The sequence below is a fragment of the Podarcis liolepis genome (assembly GCF_965112155.1).
Source record: "Podarcis liolepis genome assembly, chromosome: 2".
Classification (NCBI taxonomy): domain Eukaryota; kingdom Metazoa; phylum Chordata; class Lepidosauria; order Squamata; family Lacertidae; genus Podarcis; species Podarcis liolepis.
The window spans coordinates 80,601,044-80,623,171 of NC_139555.1; the positions used below are offsets into that span (position 1 = coordinate 80,601,044).

General features: G+C 43.8%; 1 protein-coding gene across 4 annotated transcripts in view; it reads right to left on the reverse strand.

Moving 5' to 3' along the window:
• Positions 1–767: 767 nt before the first annotated feature.
• FGD3 (FYVE, RhoGEF and PH domain containing 3) overlaps positions 768–22,128 on the reverse strand; it is a 104,251-nt gene continuing 82,890 nt past the window's right edge. For all 4 annotated transcript variants that reach the window (XM_083489236.1, XM_083489235.1, XM_083489237.1 and 1 more), the window contains 4 exons: positions 13,009–13,131; positions 9,602–9,754; positions 4,425–4,565; positions 768–2,304 (listed from right to left, as the gene is read on the reverse strand). In XM_083489236.1, the coding sequence (XP_083345362.1) occupies positions 2,080–2,304; positions 4,425–4,565; positions 9,602–9,754; positions 13,009–13,131 (642 nt within the window). In that variant the 3' untranslated portion in view covers positions 768–2,079. The remainder of the gene's footprint in view (positions 2,305–4,424; positions 4,566–9,601; positions 9,755–13,008; positions 13,132–22,128) is intronic.

Sequence of the window (22,128 nt, forward strand, 5' to 3'; positions counted from 1 at the left end):
CAGCAACTGAGAAAGGAACCCGCTCCTTCCCACCACTTCTGCCATGGTCCACTTCCTGGTCTTGGGCACTGCAGGAAGGAAGAGCGCTTTTAATCCATTTGGCCAAAGCAATCCCTTGCACCAGGATTCCCCCTTTAAAAAATAAATTTAAATTGTATCTGTGCAAGCTGCTTTGCTTTTTCATACAGCCATGGCTATGTGCACTACTTATGTTCCTCAGTTGACTAGGATTGATGGGAGCCCCACACCTGCCACCTCCCTCCCTGTCATGCCCCGTTCATTTAACCCAGGTGACTGATGGGACGGGTCTGGCTTGCGACCAGGTTTGTAGTAGCTACTGAGGAGGAATGAGGGCAGAGAAGAATCAAATGCTGATCAACACATCGCCTCCTGCAGCAATTCCTCACCTACTCAGACAAGTGCCCCAGCTCCACTTTTTCTGTAGTGTCTCAACATGCTGCTTCCTTTCTTTTTCTTCTGACTGGTTGGTAGAAAGGGCGTGTGGTCTCATTCTCTTATGGTATTGTGTTGCAAAAGGAGTCCACAGGCTGCACGATGAAGTCCTGGCCTGCATACTGAGAACATTGGAATGGAGAGGTGTGGCAAGCTGCATAGGACATGGCCATGGAAGCCATGATGAGGGGAAAACAAGAGGATTCACGGACCAGAGGAGCCACATGATGCAAGTGACTGAATCCAAGAACGCTGGTTTTACCTCTTAGGTGATACCCACCTAAAATTTCTACGTTGAATACCTGGCTCAGGAATCAATGGCATGGGTTTTTATTTGCATACATAAATATTTTTGCAAACAAAAGTACACAAGAAACAAATTACAAATTCAATTTATACAAGTGTCTTAACTGACAGACTAAGTTTCAGTTAGATCACTTTCGTAAAAAGAAGAAGAAGAAGCTTAACATGTGGTATTTACAAATTATATAAATAAATCCTTGATTACTCAAAAAAGTTAATCGTCCTAAAAAAGGTCACCTTTACTGGGTGTACTAAAACTGTCCATTTATTGGGAACATCCCAGTTTGCAGTGTAAAACATTTGATTGCATACATTAAAAAGGAGGTTGTATAAAGAAATAAGAAAAGTGTGGGTAAAAGTAAAAAACAAAAATATTTATATTTATATATATAGGAATACTTGATATCTGAGATTTCAAGGTGTCTTCCACAATGCCTTTCAGAAAACTCTACAAACGTATTCTACAGTATCTGTCAAGTGAAAAAAGTCATTGTAAGAAAGGACAGAGTTACCAAAAGAAACAGATCCATCACGTTGTTCTTACAGCACAGAGGAGACCATTTTTTTTAAAAAAATCCCAAAACAGAAGACAGAAAACAGAAAACAGCATGTCAGTGGCCAGCCACAAGCCTTGTACAACATTTAACTTAAAGCACTTTTGTAACGCACGGACTATACATATCCTTCACTCAAACAGCAATTGAAAGGAACAAAAATACAGGGTGAGGGAGTGGAGTAAGAGAATCAAAGAACTGTAGAGTTGGAAGGGATCCCAAGCGTCATCTAGTCCAACCCCCTGGAATGCAGGAATCACAACTAGATCATACATCAAACTCTGCTTTAAAACCTCCAAGGAAGGAGAGTCCACCACGTCTCGTGGGAGTCTGCTCCACTGTCAAACAGCTCTTGCTGTCAGAAAGTTCTTCCTGATGTTTAGTTGGAATCTCCTTTCTTGTAACTTGAAGCCATTGGTTCGGGTCCTACCTTCCGGAGCAGGAGAAAACAAGCTTGCTCCATCTTCCATGTGACAGCCCTTTAGGTGTTTGAAGATGGCTAACTTGAATTATGATTCTTTTTCCGCAGTTACTTTCAATAAAATTAATGCTTGCTCTTCTTTTCTTTTCCATCAATGTCAACAAGAACACCATTAATTACTACACTTACTTTTTCCATCTAACATATATGCCAGACAATCAGTACTGTATGTGATGAATGTACAATAATAAGGGGGTGGAGAGAAAACCATACATATTTTGAAAGTGCCATGATTATCGAGTTCAGCCCCCTGCTCCCAAAATATATCTTGGACCCCAGAAAAAGGCTTTAGGGCTCACTGGCTCTTTCACTTGGATCATAAATCTCCCCTTTAGCTGCTTTGGTGAGAATATCCATCCATTTTATTTGCAACTCTTCATCGTCTGCACTGAAATACATAGTCTGTTGGGACTGGCAGAGTTTGAAAACATGTTTTGAGTCAAATTTCTCACCAGAATGCGGAAATTCAACTTCATATCCTGGTAGGGGTATGCTTCGTGGAATCCGTCCATCCTAAACACACACGAAAGAAAAGGAGTCAAAACCAAAAATAAAAAGAAAGCAGGTGACAGGTAAAATGGTGAAAAAAATTCAAGAGGATAGCCATTATTTCCCGATTTTAAGAGTTTTCTAGGAATGAGTAGTACTTGAAGATAAAACACTGTATAAAACACATGCATTTATCAGCATGTATTTTAAAGAAATTATTAGTGAGAGGTCATCTTATCATGACGACTGAATCATTGTGTTGTGGACCAGGGCTGGGATGGTTCTGAAACCAAGAAGCCCTGGAATGCTAATGACACAGAGGTCAAGGAAGAGACTCTCCCCAAACTGTATCAAGAACTAGCTGTGAGGAATCTTCCTCTTTGAAGAAACCTCCTGGGATGATGAAGAGCTGAGGGGATGCCTCCCTGCCCATGTTCTCAGACATCAGTGATTTTTCCCTGTGAAATTCCACAGATCATAGCAGTCTGCATTCAGAAAGATGCCTTGCCTGCCCCTAATCACTGAACCAGCTACAGTTGGGGTGGCAAGTGGTCTCTATAGACTTCGCTATGCAGTGGCCTCTTTGCACTCCTTGGTCTTGAACAGTATGAACTTGTAAACTGCCTTGGGTTTTTAGAAAGGGGGGGGGGGAGAATCTGGAATCTAGTTCATGGTTTTCATTTTGTTTTTTAACAGAACTAAACAAACACAAAAATGGTTGACTCGTGTATTTGTTTTGCCTTGAGGGGTTTTCAAAGAAAACCACAACAAATGTTACAAAGTTTGGATTCAAGAGTTATGAGGCCCAGATTGCCTTCTCTCAATAACAACCTCTCTAGTGATTCTACGCGCACATTCCACCAGCATTCTGCAAAGAGGCATATTTCAAAGAAAGCAACATTCTCTTCACTTTATTACAAGAGCAGCTACTGTTAAGGCTGCATTAGCTGACGTGCCCTGCAGTTCCCTCACAAATCCATGTGGGAATGCAGGAATGATAACTGGAGAAGAACCACTACCACTTTGCACCAGGGAGCATTTGTGCACAGAGATGCACCAAGCTGCTGGGCTTTTTAAGGCATTCACTCTGATTCTTTTTTTCATAACAATATTCGCAAATTACTACTATTCGCTCTCACTGGCTCCTGGGGCTACTGTTGATGCGCGTATGTTGACACTGCACACATAGTGATTTTCAACCCAACTGGGATAGGAAAGCAATTTTTCTACATATTCTGTCAGTCAACATATTGCTCCTCTTTATCATCTCAGTATAAATGCCAGGGAGAGATCTGAAGATTGCTTCTATTACTGTATTAATCCTGTATGTATCTGGTGAATTTGATTTAGTTGTAAGTATGCCCGAGCTGAGGAAATCTACTTGTTTCATGCATTATCAAAACACATTCTCAGCACTTCTGCAAGTGCACAGATCTAATACTGTCAGAACGCCGAGCTTCATAAATCAAATGAAGATTTAAAGGCATGCAGTCTTACTTCCTCTGCCTTGTGATTTTTATCTTTGGGGAGGATGAATGCTTTTCAAAGCTCAATAAACCCTTTGAGATCTTCATTTTTTGGTGGGGGGAAATGCATCTCTTAAAAACGGGGGTGGGATAAGTAATTATCATAGTTGTACACCTTTTTGATGAAAGCAAGAAGTTCATTTATCATTTTCAAAAGACGAGAATGCTTTCTCTGAATACCTGCAAGACATTCGGTTGTTGAAAGGAAGCCAAATCCTTCTAGCCAAATCATCTGATATCAGAGCACACTGTGCCCTGCAAATTAAAATTGGGGGTACTTGCTCTGCTGAAGAAGTGTGAGAGTTATCTGCGCTTACAGTAAAAGGTGCAATGAGCTGCCTCCCTAGAGGGCAGCTAATTCTCCCCAGAGGAAGCTGACTGAAGAAAGGAAAAGGGCAGAGTACTGGATCAGCCGTGGCAGGCAGCCTCAGTGGGATGTACAGTGGATGCACAAAAACCTACAAATTAATCCATTAGTTTCCTGAACCTGTACGGTTCTCACGCAGCATGCTCACAAGCCCTGGCACATAGCTTAGGAATAACTGTTCCAGACCATTTCTCAGTATGACTTGTTTAATATATATTTTTAACAGCTATGTAAGATGCTCTGCTTTTTACCTGACTGCCTCCTTGCAGATATAAGACGAGAGGTTCGGCCTTAGGGATGGTGACCCAAACTTTACACCAAGTCTTTCCTTTTTCTTGGAACAGGAGGTGACTGCTGAAAAGGCTGCTTTCTGCTCCCAAAACGCTTTGCTTCTATATATAACAAATAAACCAAGCAGTGTTTATTCATGCGCTTGTGCTGAAGGCATTTACAATTTATTATGCACCTTAATGGTTTATTGGTTTATGTTCAAATATTTGTTCATGAATGGTCCATGGGAGCAGAAGTGTGATTACCAAGGTATTAATCCTTAAGCATACAGAGGTTTAATCATCATTACATATAATCAGGATTAAAAGACTCGCACGTAGGTGCTGAACTGTTTTTAGAGAACGTTAAGCTGAAAACCCCACCTCCACAGTCAAAGTTGAGAACAGCAATTAAGATGATACAGCTACTTTCATACGTAAAGTAGGTTGGAAGGAGAAATGAAAATTAATTAGGAAGCTGCTTCAGCACAAGTGAATAGAGTCACAGCACAGTGCTGCTGCAAGGATAAATAAAATCTCCAGGGTTTAAAAATTATTATTTAGGGAGGGGATTTTTTTTTTTAATTCCACTCCAAATCGGTGAGAACAGCCAAATCCAATGTATATTTATTAAGGAGTAAGACTCATAGTGTTCAGTGGGACTTCCTTCCAGGCAAGTATTCACAGGATTGCTGCGAGGCAGAGCATAAGCCTGCTGCTTCAGAGATGCCAGACATCTTCGAAGTCTGTAATGCTGGGATTTCCATACATCTCCTCCCTCCATAATATATGACTTTCATTAATTTGTGAGCAAACAAAACCTATTTATGCGGCCCGTGTTTTGTTACCCCAAAAATGGCAAATGAGCGAATGGGAAGAATGGGAACTTAAACTTATGGAACATGCGCAACTTGCGGATCTAACATACAGAATAAGAAAACAAGAATAAAATACGTTTAATAAAGATTGGAAAATGTTTATTGAATATATTGGGGGAAATTGTGTTCACTTGAAAACACTTGCAGCATTAAGATAAATTCAGCAGTGTAAATAAGTTTTGATGGATGTAATAATGGAATCAGGATGCGGGTAGCGCTGTGGTCTAAACCACTGAGCCTAGGGCTTGCTGATCAGAAGGTCGGCAGTTCGAATCCCCGCAATAGGGTGAGCTTGGTCCCTCCTCCTGCCAACCTAGCAGTTCGAAAGCACGTCAAAGTTCAAGTAGATGAATAGGTACCGCTCCGGCGGGAAGGTAAATGGTGTTTCTGTGCGCTTCTCTGGTTCGCCAGAAGCGGCTGAGTCATGCTGACCACATGACCTGGAAAAACAGTCTGTGGACAAACGTCAGCTCCCTCAGTCAGTTAAGCGAGATGAGCGCCGCAACCCTAGAGTTGTTCGTGACTGGACTTAACTGTCAGGGGTCCTTTACCTTTAATAATGGAATACTGAATGGTTTAGTTAATATGCAGGGATTTATGTTATGCAAAATGAACCATGGAAAGAGAAGAAGGGTTTTGTTATTTTAAGGTTGTTTAAATGAACATTCTAAATTGTAAAACAGAAAATTTAATTAATTAATTAGTGTGTGTGTGACCATCATAACAAAATGCAAGGACACAACTTCTATTTGTTTCAATAGGTCTTGCACAGGGATGGTTTTTGTGAGACTACATCATCTAATAGCAGCATTTGCCTGAGTGCCAGGTGCTGACAACTCTCAATTTGCACCTTAACATACAAACAGAACTGTGAGGAGTTGGATATGCTCTGTTCCCCTTAGTAAGATGTACTTTCGATATTTTTTTTAAGCTTAAACTGTGGCATCTTCTGTGTGAAATTTACAGTCTACAAATCCTTGCATTGGCTATGTGAACAGGCACGAGACAAAGGTGGGCTAAATGAGCACACTTGAGATAGAAAAATACCTCTGAAGAAAAACCATTAGAATTAATAGCGGCGCTATGTTCTGCAAACTGCAAATGGCAAGAGGGTTTGGTGTCCTGCCACTGACTTCACTGGAGTCTTTAGAAAAAAAGAAAATCCTATTCTGTGATATGCAAATGGTGTGGTGGTGGTGAATTAAATCAATAATTTGCCCAGAACCACATATCAAAAAAGCAGAAGAGCCTCTAGGAATGGAAACACTGTACCTATTATGTTTTGTATAACAAATCTCCAGAGAAACTACACATCTGCTAATAGATCAGGAAAAAAGGCAAATCCTTGAAGAGCCACTGAGTTCATGAAATATTAATTCGGGGAAAACACTTGAACCCCTAATCCTAGGAGCATTTCCTTGCATGTAACCCAAAGACGTCCATCCGTTCCTTCATAGTACAAGGCAACAGCCCAGATTAGGCTACATTCTGTGCTATTCCCTTGTGTGTTTTACCTGAATCTCTAAGACTTAGCACAGAGCTAAATGCCTAACCCTATTAAGGAGATGAGCTTCCTTTCTCCTCAATGTGAACAGTATGCTGCCCTACTTGAGAGAGCAGGTCATATTTCACTGTACTGTGTTTTAAGCATTTGCATGGCTTTTAGGATTATCCAAAAACTTGGATTTGGGGCAACGATTCCCACATTACAGTTCCTCTGCAACAGCTTTCGACTGCAGTACAAGGAACTGCTTGTAGCGTTACGAGGAGCAAGAAAGGTTATTAAAGCCATTCGGTGGGTCCATATATTCTCTTTGCCTCTTGTTGCTGAAACCACCAAACTTCAAGTTACCATCAGGAGCCAAACTTTTAAGTTACCAGCAAGAACATATAGTGGGGTGTTGCTGCCCTCCCAACCATGGTGCTGGTGCTGCTTATGAGATGGTGCAGGGATGGAACAGAGAGGTCAGAGCTGCATAGGTTCAACAATAGGAAGACTAGACTAGCTCCACTGGGGTGCCCCTCAGCCTCAACCTCGTCCCTGGCCTGCCCCAACCCCCCGACAATTCCAGTAAGGAGAAGTGATGCTGCTGCTGGGAGGGTGGGGCAGTGGGGCTTCCCTCCATGCCAGGTTGCTTCTGGATGGTGGATTGCCAAGACTTTTATTCTTTCTCCATGGCAGGTTAAGTCATTTGATAGAAGCAAAGGGAGGTCTGATCTGCAGTGAAAGCTATGGATGGGGATTCCTAACAGCAAATATAAGTCAGTAGTAGTAGTAATCAATATAAGGTTATCTCTCACTTGGACTACTGCAATGAGCTCTATGTGGGGCTATCTTTGAAGGTGACCCAGAAACTACAACTAATTCAGAATGTGGCAGCTAGACTGGTGACTGGGAGTGGCCGCCAAGACCACATTTACTGGCTGAGGGACCCAGCGTACAGCTTCTGGGTCATGTGGCCAGCATGACTAAGCCACTTCTGGCGAACCAGAGCAGCACACAGAAATGCCATTTACCTTCTTGCCAGAGCAGTACCTATTTATCTATTTGACTTTGACGTGCTTTCGAACTGCTAGGTTGGCAGGAGCAGGGTCTGAGCAACAGCTCACGCTGCTGCAGGGATTCGAACTGCCGACCTTCTGATCGGCAAGCCCTAGCCCTAAACGACCTCGATCCAGTATACCTGAAGGAGCGTCTCCACCCCCATCGTTCTACCCGGACACTGAGGTCCAGCACCGAGGGCCTTCTGGCGGTTCCCTCACTGCGAGAAGCCAAGTTACAGGGAACCAGACAGAGGGCCTTCTCAGTAGTGGCGTCCGCCGTTTGGAATGCCCTCCCACCAGATGTCAAAGAGAATGACAACTACCAGACTTTTAGAAGACATCTGAAGGCAGTCCTGTTTAGGGAAGCTTATAATGTTTGATGGACTACTGTATTTTAATATTTTGTTGGAAGCCGCCCAGAGTGGCTGGGGAAACCCAGCCAGATGGCGGGGTATGAATGAATGAATCAATGAATGAATGAATAAATAAATAAATTAATAATAATAATAATAATAATAATAATAATAATAATAATAATAATGGTTAGAGAACAGAAGAGCCAGAAGGCACATCTGGGGGTGAAGTCAAGCACCTGTGTTAGCAGCACTGAAGTGACCCCCCCCACTGGGTGCAAGCCTGGGCAGTGTGTATGGAAGTCCTGAGCTGCCCAGACGACAAGCCCCCTCTCTCAGACTTGCTGATGTGGTCCAAAGTAAAACAGAGAAATATTTTTGGCACCAGCTTAGCTGCAGGAGTTGCTGGAAGGAGGCATACAAGATGCTATCCAACCGTCTGAGTGACTCCACAGTATATAAAAGAACTACAATAGAACAGAACAATTTGGGCAGAAAAAACCTAATATACAGCCACAGTTTTAACTCCGGAGGGAGAAGAAGGGGAAGCACTACAAATTATATAATCATTGTAGCTGGTACACTCATCAGGTTTATGTTCCTTGCATCTATTGAAACCTTGTGTACCTCCTTGCACTGAGAATTTATTCTAAACTTTTGCAGCACAACTTTATATTACCTATGACTTGCATGCTTAGTGTTTACAGTCCTTATCCTTGATGCATGCTGACACACATCCCTCCCTGTGTATAGCCCTATAGCTAAAAGTGAAAGGGCAACTGCTACACACGGAACAAGCCTTGGCACAGGTTTAACTGCTTAGCTTGGATCTAAATCTTCAAGTTCCACATCCTAACACATCACTTTGTCTGCTGCGCCAAACCAATTCTCAATATAGCAGCTGCTATTGCCTTTCTTGTGTTTCTGTTTGTTACTCTCAGATATCCACACAATCCACATTTTTAAAGGAAATGAAGATTTCAGAAGGCAGAATTCTCTAATGTGCAAGTGTCAGTACATAATTGCTCTAACATAAAACAATTTCATTATACATCTACAGCTCTGCTCCTGAGAATTGGGCTTCATTCCATAATGTGCAACTCCCCCTGTTCATGCTGAAAGCAACAATGGATGAAAATTATGTGCATGGGGGTGGCTTCTGTGTAGGGAGAAAAAAGGTGCATATAAAATAAAATTGAAAGGACTGAAAAGACATAATGCAGCAGCAACCATGAAACTGGCCCTCTGGTAAGTCTATGTAATAAATGATGGATTTCTGAATGTTTAAGTATTGTGAGGCAAGACCATGAAACGATTTTAACAATGAAAAGTATGCTTCTGCTGAGTAACTAGTCGTTTTAGGTGTTAATATGACAAAATATACCTCCGTTGCCATTTTTTTCTTTTGTTCTCCTGCACCTTCATTGCCCAAGACACACGGGGTTGCTGACGGCAGTTGAAAACATTCTTTACACACTCGGTTGTGGCGGCTGTTATCAGCAAGTGTTTTAAATTCAGAGCATTTTGCACAGATAACCTGGATGAAAAAGAACAGGACTTTATTCTTAAGTCATTATCGGACACAAAAAAACTCCTTTACAATTAGAACCACTTTGGTTCCTGTTTCCAAAAGGAATGATCTTGAATGATAATAACACAGGAATTTCAGATATTATGTCCAAGTTATGATTACTTCCCACCTGCTTGGCACTAGAGAATGATTTTGCTACTCCATGCTATTTGTTAAAACTCTGCCTACAATGGGGGGGGGGGTAACAAGGCCACCCTATATGGGTTTGCCTTCCTGTTCAGTGTTATAAAAATCATTTTCAGTTACACTGGATTAAAATTTTATCCGGTTTCCTAGAAGCCCATCTAAATATAAATTTATAAGAACCCCATTAATGAAAGGATGCCAATTGGTGCTTCATAAACATGACATCTTGTTTACACCAGCTAAAGTTCTGCATCGCACAAGGGAGAGGTAGAAATTCAGCACTTCAATCATTTTGGCCACGTTGAACTTGAACAAGGAAGGGCATCAATATTTATTTGTTGGAAATTTTTCCAAACAGCAGAGCAACAATTAACAAATCATTCTTTTCAAAGCAACAAAAATCCAACAATGCAGGAAACCGTGAGAGAGAAGGTACTTCGACATAAGAATTTACGTCTGCAAATTGATGGATGAATAATGAGCTGCTTTTTCACAGGATTCTTCCGAACATTACTTGAAACAGGAACAGCAGCAAGGAACAGGAAGCACCCCAGAGAGATATTTCTGTTGTGGGTTTTTTAGAACTATTATTACTGTAGAGACATGATGACAGTTGTACCAACCATTCTGATACTGCTATTTTGGGTGCAGTAACAGCAGTCTATTTTGTACAGGACCGTGAGTGACTGGAGCATTGATAATCCACAAGACAGTATATCTTGACACACTTAACTGACTCTCATACTGGTAAGGCATTAACTGAAAGCATCTTTTTAGGTAATGGCCTTTCATGTCTGGAACGCAGACTTGCAGCTAGATCCAAAACATAATGCTTGATAAAACAGAAGATTACAATTAATGCACTGACCTAGCATATGGCTGCAGGATGCAGGGGAAGATTATACCTCAGTAATTTTAAAGCATAGAATGCATGAAAAATGTGATACGTATATTATTTGTGAAAGTTCATCATACTCTATTTGACTCCTATAACAAGGGTGGAGCTAAACTTTCCCAAAGCATGTTCTCCTATCAATTAGAACGACTAGAAAGTTAGTACAGTATTTTTAAATGAGTGAAGGTGAAAGGCTGAAATCAAGTCTAAATATGATTTTGGATAGGAATCTGGCATATCAGCTGAATAACACTTTACCTTGTAAAAATATATATGTGGATACTGGCAATAAGGGGGGTTTCTTCCCCAGGTCATAAAAGTCTTTATATATTCAGCCTACATATGTGCTTGAAAATCAAACCTCATCAGACCTTGTGAATTTTCTGGAGAATCTTCTGGGAGAAATGCAGGATGTCATTCATTAGTTGGGAATTGGATAGCTATATGCCAGGGGTGGAGAATATTCTGGGAGTCATGTCAGTGATGGGCAGGGCCAGAGAGGGAAAAGATAGAGCACTGTGTGTGACTCCTGCCTTTGTACAGCTGGCTACCTGCAGACATCAGATGTTGCTATCTACACACATATATCTCTGCTCTCCATCCAGACAAGCAAGAGGCATCATTGCAGTCTAGGGACCCAATCCAGCCAGGGAAAAGCATCCAAGGGGGCCAAGTGTGCAGGGTAAACAATGAGGGGTGTGGCCTGTGGAGGAGGAATGACCATAGGAGAGTCCCAAGGCCCAAAAACAGATTAGGCTCCTCACCCTTGGTATAGGCTAACAAATTGGCTCAGTGAGTTTTGATTAACAAAAGAGAAAGGCAAATCTACCATCTTTTAGTTGCAGTAGTTGGCAATTAGGGACGCATTTAGCTGGCTTATATCTGGGAGCAAGACCATGCAATGTACACTAGTGGCATGGTCTTTTGGAAAAAGTGTATTTCTGAGGTTTGATGGCTCATAACACCACTTTTTTGGGGAGCAATACCATAAAATTATACATCAATGGAAAGATAATTTAATGAAGAATGTAATGCAACAAAGTTTGTTCAATTATCTGTATTCTATCAAAAGCTATAGCCAAATAACCAGAAAAAGGAAGCACAACTGGCTTAGGTTGACATGTAGTAGTTTTCCTTTATTTGAATGTAGCCAATGAGCGTAATGTTTAGAGAGCCAATCAGGTGTTATGAGCCATCAAACCTCGAAAATGCACTTTTCCCAAAAGGTTTCCAAAATTTTGGCTACTAGTTAACTCAACATGTTGGGGGGTTCCCATTTAGTAAGATCAGTTTCCTAGCAATATTCTCTAGAGTACTCTTCCTAAAGAGACGGCCTATAAGTCTCATGAGATCCACGGACTCTCTGACTCCTTCCCTTCCATCACCCTTGCCCCTGAATCGGTCTCTGCTTCTCTTGGGCACTGCCAGCACCTCAAGCCTATTTGCTTCAATTCTGCACCACTATTGGTAATTCATACTGAAGAGGGATAGCTCAGCAGTTGAGCAAATGGCTTGCTCCTATATTCAATTCAATTAATCTAGTCATCAAGGAAGAGTGACATAACGTTTGCTTTGTAATTGCAGGTTCTCCTGAGGACAAATAGCATGTAAGAAAATGAAATGCTCATCAGGAGAATGGTGAATTGATAATGATAGGTCTTGATAGGTTCAGGTTTACTGAGATAATTTGAAGGAAACCAAACACAGCCTAGTAAACACTAATGTAATTTAACAAGAGTGTCTAGCCTCATTAGCTTGCTTTATATTACTCTATTGAGCTCAGAAAATTCAAACGTCCTTCTTTGCACAATTACCAGAATAAGTGTTGGTGCTGACCTTTAAAGCCATAAACGGCCTTAGCCCTGTATACCTGAAGGAGTGCCTCCATCCCCATTGTTTAACCCGAACACTGAGATCTAGCTCCAATGGCCTTCTGGAGGTTCTGGAGGTTTCCTCACTGTGAGAAGTGAGGTTACAGGGAACCAGGCAGAGGGCCTTCTCGGTAGTGGCGCCCTGTGGAATGCAGACAGTCTTGGGAACTGAAGGACAGTATAATACTTGAGAAGATGATATTATTTTTTTCCATTTTTTTGCAGAATTTTATAAGGAAAAACAAGCTTGTTCCACATGAGTAACAATGCACATACATATAAATAGTAATTTTCACTCCAATACTCACTGCCCCACATTGCTTGCAATGGTGACGTCTTTTTGTAATGGAGTTGAAGCTTTCACCGCAGCTTTTGCAAGCTTGCTTCTCCCTTTCTCTCTTTGATTTGGAGGATTTTCTGCAACACTCAGGCTGGGATGAAAAAATAAAATTTGAATGTTAAACAATGTGACTTTGAACTAGTGAAGGGCAGCTTGAGCCCCACAAGTGTATTATCATTATTATTTTAAAGTTTGGTATGTATAATGTCGTGATTTTAACACACGTGGTTAGCATTTAGAGTGCCAGATATACCTTAATTCAAGTTTTGCCAGTTGCTACGGGCCAACTTTCACAGCCAAACAGCTCTAGACATTTGGAATGATGGCTAGACCAGCTATTTTAAAAGCCTCTAACAAGGGCTGAACTAGCACTGTTTAGTTAAGAATTATAGATTTTCCAAGAAGTCTATTATTTGCATGCTCAAGGTCTCTTTACCCTTCCTGATATGTGAGCTGCCTTCTCCCTCAGAAAGTATTTCCTGCTGTGCAAGCAACATGCAAGCAAACTACCTGCAAGGATGTATATTTTGAGCAAGACTTCTTTGTCTGAAGAATTTGAGACAACTACTCAAAAGGAAGAATGCAGGCCTTCCCAGGCAGTTACAGGCAGACATCAGGAGAACTTCAAGCATACAGTGGTACCTCGGGTTAAGTACTTAATTCGGTCCGGAGGTCCATTCTTAACCTGAAACTGTTCTTAACCTGAAGCACCACTTTAGCTAATGGGGCCTCCTGCTGCCGCCGCGCCGCCAGAGCCCAATTTCTGTTCTCATCCTGAAGCAAAGTTCTTAACCCGAGGTACTATTTCTGGGTTAGCGGAGTCTGTAACCTGAAGCATATGTAACCTGAAGTGTATGTAACTCGAGGTACCACTGTATTGGAAAGCCAACAACTGGTCATGGTTTCAGAATGGCTACAAATCATAATCTGTTAGGATGAAACAAATTACGATCCTGCATTTGGACATAACATTCAGGAATTCCTTTCCTGGTTTGTTTACCTGCTCTCACTGGGAAGGAGCAAAGTGGAAACAAGTGGGATGCATGCGCAGCCAAGAACCTTAGCCTGCCAAGTATGTATGCATGAGCAGTAAAGATTTTAATCATTCAATCTCATCGCTATAAGCAAAGCAGCAACTGCAACACTACCCAGTTGAGAACCCGAGTATATGGCTCATTTCAGAGAAGTTGTTTAATTTATATCAACATTCATGTCTTGCCCCAAAGAGCACAAAGATCGTTTTTTAAAGGTATAGGTATGGCCTGTAATTAAATTTTATGGAGTGCATTATAGGTTTGCTAACAGTCTTCCATGCACTGCCTTTTCTGCTCACATTACAAGCCACACACTCAGAGGCTGTTTCAGTATGTAAAGAAGCTCTCAATTACTATAGCAACTGTCCAGAATATTAGCTACTGATGACATTTATTTCAGGTGTACACAAAAGCTTTTGAAATAAATAAATTAAAGAGCCATTCCACACCAAGCTAGCATTGTGTTGCCGATCATACAGGCTCAGACTACACCACCACCACCACCAATTTGCACCTTTGCTGTTACTGCGGCCTGTGATTTGCCTCAGCCTTATTGCTACGGATTTCTACCAAGCTGTACTTTATCAGGTGCAACATCTATTAGGTAAAGATAAAGGGACCCCTGACCATTAGGTCCAGTTGTGGACGACTCTGGGGTTGTGGCGCTCATCTCGCTTTACTGGCCGAGGGAGTTGACGTACAGTTTCCGGGTCATGGGGCTACTATGACTAAACTGCTTCTGGCAAACCAGAGCAGCGCACGGAAACGCCCTTTACCTTCCCGCCCTTTACCTTCCCCACCTATTCATCTACTTGCACTTTGATGTGCTTTTGAACTGCTAGGTTGGCAGGAGCGGGGACCATGCAATGGGAGCTCACCCCATCGCGGGGATTCAAACCGCCGACCTTCCAATCGGCAAGCCCTAGGCTCAGTGGTTTAGACCACAGTGCCACCCGCGTCCCTTTTAACATCTATCAGAGAGCCCTGCAAATAACACTGAGTGAAAGAAATGTCTTGCCAGCTCCTACATTCCCCAACAACTCTGTATGCAGTGAACGGGTCTCAGCGCTCCTGAACCACCAAAAGGATCCGACAGAAAGGAATTGGGCAAATGTCGTCAGAAGCCAAATCAGCTCCCCCCGGGATATTTCAGTGGTGGTGGTGGAGCACTTCCCATCCATCACCAAAAAGAGTCTTGTTGCATGGCAACTTCAGGGAAGTGGAAAAATAAAGGATGCAAGGGTTACTGACCCCAGTGCCTTGGAACTCTTGGGATATGAGTATTGCCTCCCCTGAATCCTCCTGCCTTGTGGATGTGCACTGGTGCCTTGAGGAAATGGTACGTGTGCAACCTGCATTGAGTGCGCTTTGGGGTTCTGCGTAGGTTAAGAGTTTATTCCCACAGCCCCACTACTTTTCTACAAGAACAGGGGGTTCTCCAACATTAGAATAGCCTGCATGATCAGGTCAATGGCCCCTGTGGTCCTGCATCCAGTACCCACAGTGGCCAACCAGATAACAACAACAACAACAACAACAATTTATTATTATTTGTACCCCACCCATCTGGCTGGGTTTCCCCAACCACTCTGTGCGGCTTCCAACAAAGATTTAAAAATACATTAAAATGTCACACATTAAAAACTTCCCTAAATAATAATAATTTATTTCCCACAGATGCCTATGGGAAACCAGCCAGCAGGACCCAAGCACAAGAGCCCTCTCTCCTCCTGTGATTTCCAGCAACAGGTATTCAGAAGCATTGGTGCCTCCAACTGCAACAGTTGGAGTAGCCATATTGATGGCATAGCCATCAATATCCCTCTCCTCCATGGATTTGTCTGAGTCTCCAAGCTGGTGAGCATCATGGCCTTCTGGGGGAGTGAGTTCCATAGACCCCTTTCCAGCACAGCAGAATCCCTAGTGTTCTGCCTTCAGCATTTACATGCCGGCATGGAAACTCAATCAACAGGCACGATTTCACAATGATGGGAGTGAAACTGACGGAATGCTCAGTTACTCAACCCCGTGTAATGCTATAGGCTTTGCAATTTACTTCCATTTATATTTTAGAGAGTGACTGTATGATGTAAATAACGCAACCTATATAAAAATGGCAGTGAAGACATGCCTATTCCTCAATGACAACTCTGAAAAGAATGCCAACCAGCAAATAAAAAAAAGCAACAGAAACTTCTGTGTATTTGGGATGCAAAACCACTATGCAGTATTTACTAATGTATTTTACATCATTTGAATACCCTACCCCACAATTTTAACTATCTGATATAGCTTTCTTAATTAATACTGGCCATACCGCAATGTCTTAAACATTCCTTTAGGAAGCTGGACAGAATAAAGAAGGCAGCTTCTAGTTTGCTGCCTATCACCACCACCAAGTGGTTCAGCTGTATAAAGACTTAAAGAGAGCAAAAAGGCTGTGCTTAACACAGAAGCTCTTGGATGGCACAATCCAGCTAGCCGTTGACAGGTGCTTTTCAAACGCTAGGAGAAAGATTCATACACAAATGTATAAATATGAACCTTGTTTTCAACTTTTACTGCGAGCTTTAAGTGGCATTCCTATTAAACAGAGAAGCCATTTGGCTTTTTATTAAAAAGTAGCATGTCTACTGTAAGCAAAATACACAGATTTATTTTTTAAAACAACAACAACAACTATTTAAATGGGTAACACAATTGAGATTAAGTACAGAAATGTCATAATGCAAAATATATAAAGCTGCTATCTTCTTTAATTTTTTTATAGTTCAAAAAACCTAATTGATGCTTATAATAATATTGTGTTGTTGTTGTTTAGTCGTTTAGTCGTGTCCGACTCTTCGTGACCCCATGGACCAGAGCACGCCAGGCACTTCTGTCTTCCACTGCCTCCCGCAGTTTGGTCAAAATAATATTGTACATTAATATAAAAAGTAACCATAACCACTGTTCACAGCAAGACCCAAAGAATTCCCCACGGCAAAAAGCTTCCCACGGCATTTATGCATTTCTTCCTCTCCCATACCAGAGCAAGCAGCCAAGCCCTGGCAAACATCAGATGTAACAGCGATTTACTATCGCCGCCAGCTGCCATTCAAGAGCTGCTGTGATTGCTGTGACTATTTAGAGCAGTTGCAACAAATCCCAACCAAGAAATTAAGTTGCCATATCCATAGTTGTCCACCAAACATTTTATGAAAATGCCAGGCAGTTGCGCAGCATCTCAAATTGTTGAATGGCAAACGAGTATGCTGTTTCCCAGCCCAAAATTTATACACACACACACACACACACACACACACACTGCTGGATCATTTAAAAAATCAAAGCAGTTTGCAACAGCAACTACCTCTAATAAAAACATGTAAAATTTTAAAATCAAAGACCATCAACTGACCACTATGGAAATAGGGTAGCACAGAGAAGTTCTCAGCAGGTATTTAAAGGTTGAAACAGAAGGCACCTGCTAATGCACTATTAGCAGAGCATTTCACAGGACTGGACCAACAATACTAAAGGCTCGGTTTCTTGTTGTCAGATGAGCACCGCCCCAACTTGGAGAACGACCAATGATGCTTCTACAGATGATCTCAATGACTGAGTTAGGTTATAAGGGTTTAGGCAATCCAGGACCCAGGTTTTTCAGGGCTCTGTTAAGTAATGCAAGGATCTAGAACCTAGTTTGGTAGTAGATGGAGAGCAAAGGCAGATTTTCCTAGGGAAAGTATTGCATGTTGGGTTTACTGAAGGGCCTGGGACTATGTCTCCAGGTGTTGCTAGACTACAACTCCCATTAGCTATGCTGACTGAGGATAATAGGAGACAGAGTTCTGGAGGGTACCACAATGACTACCCCTTCCATGGAGTTACATCGCATAATGGTCTTGTGGACTGTGGCAGGGAAACCCCCCCCCCAATTTCATTCACATGATCTCTTTCTTCAAAACCTCATAGGAAATCATTCTGGCAGCACACATTGCAGATAACATGCCACACACTTTATTATGGGTGGTATTTAGCTCAGTTTCACTCAGGGTAGACCACTGAAATTAGTGGGCCTAACTTAGTCAAATAGCCTGTATGAATCCCTGGAGTGCAAAACTTGTTTACAACAAGACATTTAGAGCTTGAGAATACTATGGTGTGACTGAAGCAAGCTAAACTGTAAGAAGGGCTGCAATACTTAATCAGTGAATATACCTAATTACCATTTGAGTGGCTAAAAATGTGCCCATCATTAAAGCAGGAAGCAGATTTTTAAAATGGAAAGTGGTATAAATGCAAGTGTTTCCAAAAACTGTAGGTGACAGGCACCATCTCAGAAAGGGGAGTCCACCTCCTGCTCTCTCTCAAAGGATGCCTTTTCTAAGATGATGCCTGCTGGGACATATGAGTGTGACATCGGAAAAACAAGAGAGATACAGTGGTACCTCGGGTTACATACGCTTCAGGTTACATATGCTTCAGGTTACAGACTCCACTAACCCAGAAATAGTGCTTCAGGTTAAGAACTTTGCTTCAGGATGAGAACAGAAATCGTGCTCTGGCGGCGCGGTGGCAGCAGGAGGCCCCATTAGCTAAAGTGGTGCTTCAGGTTAAGAACAGTTTCAGGTTAAGAACGGACCTCCGGAACAAATTAAGTACTTAACCTGAGGTACCACTGTATGCCCCCCCCCAGCATTACTATTCATATGCAAATTTACACAGATTTAATCAACCAATCTTACTAGACTGAAACTCATCTGATTAATTGGCTACAATTTCTTTCATCAGGTGAAAGCCCTAATTATAAAGAATGCCAAGTACAGCACGCTGAATTAAAGCAGTTTAGCCTAGAGCAGCAGCTTTTCATGTAAGAAGCACCATCTGATATCTTAACTGGTGAACATCCGAACCAGACCTAAGACTCTAGTTTCCTAATAAAAGACATCTGTGGCATATTATGGATGTGAGCCACGATTTGCAGTGCTTACATTGAAAACCATCATTAGGGGGGAAATTACTGTGCCTTTCCCAGCTGCCAAAAGTAAAGCGTTTCTGTTGATAATTCAAAGACTTCTAGTGAAACACAGAACGGACGAGCTTATCTTTCTAGTCTTCAGCTCAGACTTAAGGAAACATATAAGTCAAGTGTCAGGGGTTTAGGAGCAGAGGCAAGGGCAAGGGAGGAAACAGAGAGCGAAGGGGAGGAGGCAGAAGAAAAGATGAGTGATGACGACGACCCGAGATCTCCGAGTCTTTCCAGTGAATCAGAGGATTCGCAGAAAGGAGCACCAGTGGCCAGGGCAAGGGGGGAGTCTAGGGGGGCACCCCAGGAAGATAGAGCCAGAGGGGACTCAGAGGAGAGCAGTTGGAAATCGGGACCAGCGTCACCGCCAGAGAGCAGGGAAGAGGAAGGGAGCCAGGGGGCAAGCGCTGGCAGCTCACCACAGGAGGGAGGGCACGAGTCAGGAGTGGCCACACCTCCATCGGGGAGCGAAGAAACGGTTAAGCGGAAAGTGGAAGGTTCAAATGCAGAGGAAGGCGGCGCAGTAAGCAGCCCGGAAAGGGAGCCAGGTCCTAAAGCCCGGCGCAAGGAGACAGGAGGGTCCGGGGGGTCAGCGTCAGAAGAATCCCGGAAGGAAGAGACCCCGGGGGGTAGAGGGACCCAGAGGAGGACAGTCAGGCGGAAAAGGTGGAGCCGGGCTAGGATATTAAGTTGGTGCACACGGGGCGGAGACTCAGACGGAGCTTCGCCGATCTAGCTACTAGACGTAGAGTTGCACGCAGCAGCTTGAGAATGGAAACTGTAACTCAATAAAGACTTTTACTTAATGATCGCTGGCTAGCGTGATCCTCTGTGAGCTAGGATCTTCAAGCAGCTCTGACAGTAAGCTCCGTCTCCCAATTGTGGGCATCTACAGCCTCGAGGAGGGGAGAGAAGCAGGTGCCTACCAGCGAGCTCACGAACGGCAGCCGACATGACGGCTGAGCAGCAGATAGAGGAACTCAGAGAAGCAGTGTCACAACTGAATGCAGCGGCTCTCGCATCCAGGAAGAGAGAGGAGGAGGCAGCTGCCGCCTGCAGGGATCTCCAGGTCAGGTTAGACGTGCTTACAAAGCAGACACCCAGGCAGGAGGGAATTGGGTTGGCGAGACGAACAGGCGGTCTGGTCTCTCACTTCGATGGGAACCTGCAACAGTATCCCAACTTTAGAGCAGACGTACTGTGCGCACTGCAACTGCTGAATAAAGACTTTAGAGATGAGCAAGAGAAAGTGGGATTCATCATGTCCCATTTGCATGGGGATGCTAAAGCATGGCTGCGCAATTTATGGAGAGATAAGGATCTGGCGCTCCAAAATGCGGATGCCTTTATTAAAGCGATGGATGGGTGTTTTTTATCAAGCATTGACGTGGATCTTGCCCGGAAGGAGGTGCATGGACTAAGGCAAGGGAGGGCCAGCGTGAGGCAGTACCATGCCCGCTTTTTCGCTTTGGTCAGTGCCCTGGAATGGGACAGAGATTCGGCCCCTGTAAGAGACCTCTTTTGGGAGGGGTTGCACAGCTCGATTAAAGATGAAATCGCGAGGGGGGAGAGACCCCGGACCACCCAGGAGGTCGTTCAGAGGGCACTGGCAGTGGGGGTGCGGCTGGAAGAACGTCCGTGGAGCAGGGACGAAGGGTGTGGAGGGCGCGAACCAGCCAGGGGCTCCTCCTTCCTTCCCAGAGAAGCAGCGCGTGCGCAATCCACGCCTCCGCCAGGAGGAGGAGCGGAACCTATGGAGGTTGGAGGTGCAAGGGCTCAGTCAGCAACCAGAGCCCTAGCACCGGCAGCAGTGAAAGCGAAGCCTCCTAGAGGGAACAGGAAGTGTTACGTCTGTGAGGAGCCAGGGCATATGGCGAAAGAGTGTCCCCAGAGGCTCCACAAACTCACTGCAGCCTCAGCAATGGTGACTGCAGCAACGCAGCAAGGAGGACCACAGCAGGGAAACGACGCAGTCTGGCTGGAGGAAGAGGCCCTGGGGCCCAGCCAGACATGTTAGTGACGCAGTCCCCAGAGATTTTACAGCCCGTGAACCCCCTCCCGCCCAAACCAGTAGTGAGGCTCACCGCATCTCTCCAGCTGCCCAATGGAATCACCATGGACGTGCCAATCACCATTGACTCAGGCAGCAATGCGGACTTTATAGGGCAGGACTTTGTCGACAAACACGCTATACAGTTGCTGCCGGCCACACTGCCCCTGCAGGTTGTCACGGTGGATGGCAGGGAGCTGCTCGGGGGGCAAGTGGTGAAGCAGACGCCACCAATGGTGATGCGACTTGGGAATCACAAAGAAATCATCAGCTTCAATGTTACTCAACTATCGGATACGCCCATTGTATTGGGAATGAGTTGGCTGGACAAGCACAGCCCAACGCTGGCTTGGTACCAGAGGCAGCTGACCTTCGGCTCTTCCTTTTGTGCTGAACACTGCATTGTGCCCCGGCAGGAAGGAGAGGAAGAGGAGTCACAGCTGCTGCTAGGCACGCTCCAAGCGATTCCCCACAAGTACGCAGAATTTTTGGAAGTTTTCTGCGAGAAGGAGGCAGACAGGCTACCCCCTCACAGACCATATGACTGCAAAATTGACCTGCTGCCGGGGGCGGCGCTGCCTAAAGGGAAACTGTATTCCATGTCAGAGGACGAACTGCAAGAACTCAAAGAGTTCATAGATCATAATTTGGAGCGCGGTTTCATCCGAGAGTCCAAGGCAGCGGGGGGCAGTCCTGTATTCTTTGTTAAAAAGCGGGACACGCCCCAAAAAAGACTGGTAGTGGACTATCGCATTTTAAACAATGGGACCAAGCCATCGGACTTCCCCATGCCCCAAATCGACGACCTCCTAGCGAAGGTGCGGAAGGGAAAAGTGTTCACCAAGTTAGACCTGCAAGGGGCGTACAACCTCATTCGCATGCGGGAAGGAGATGAGTGGAAGACGGCCATGTTCACGCCACTGGGTACCTACGAATATAGAGTTATGCCTTTTGGATTGCAAAATGGCTCCCACGTTTTTCAAGCTTTCATGC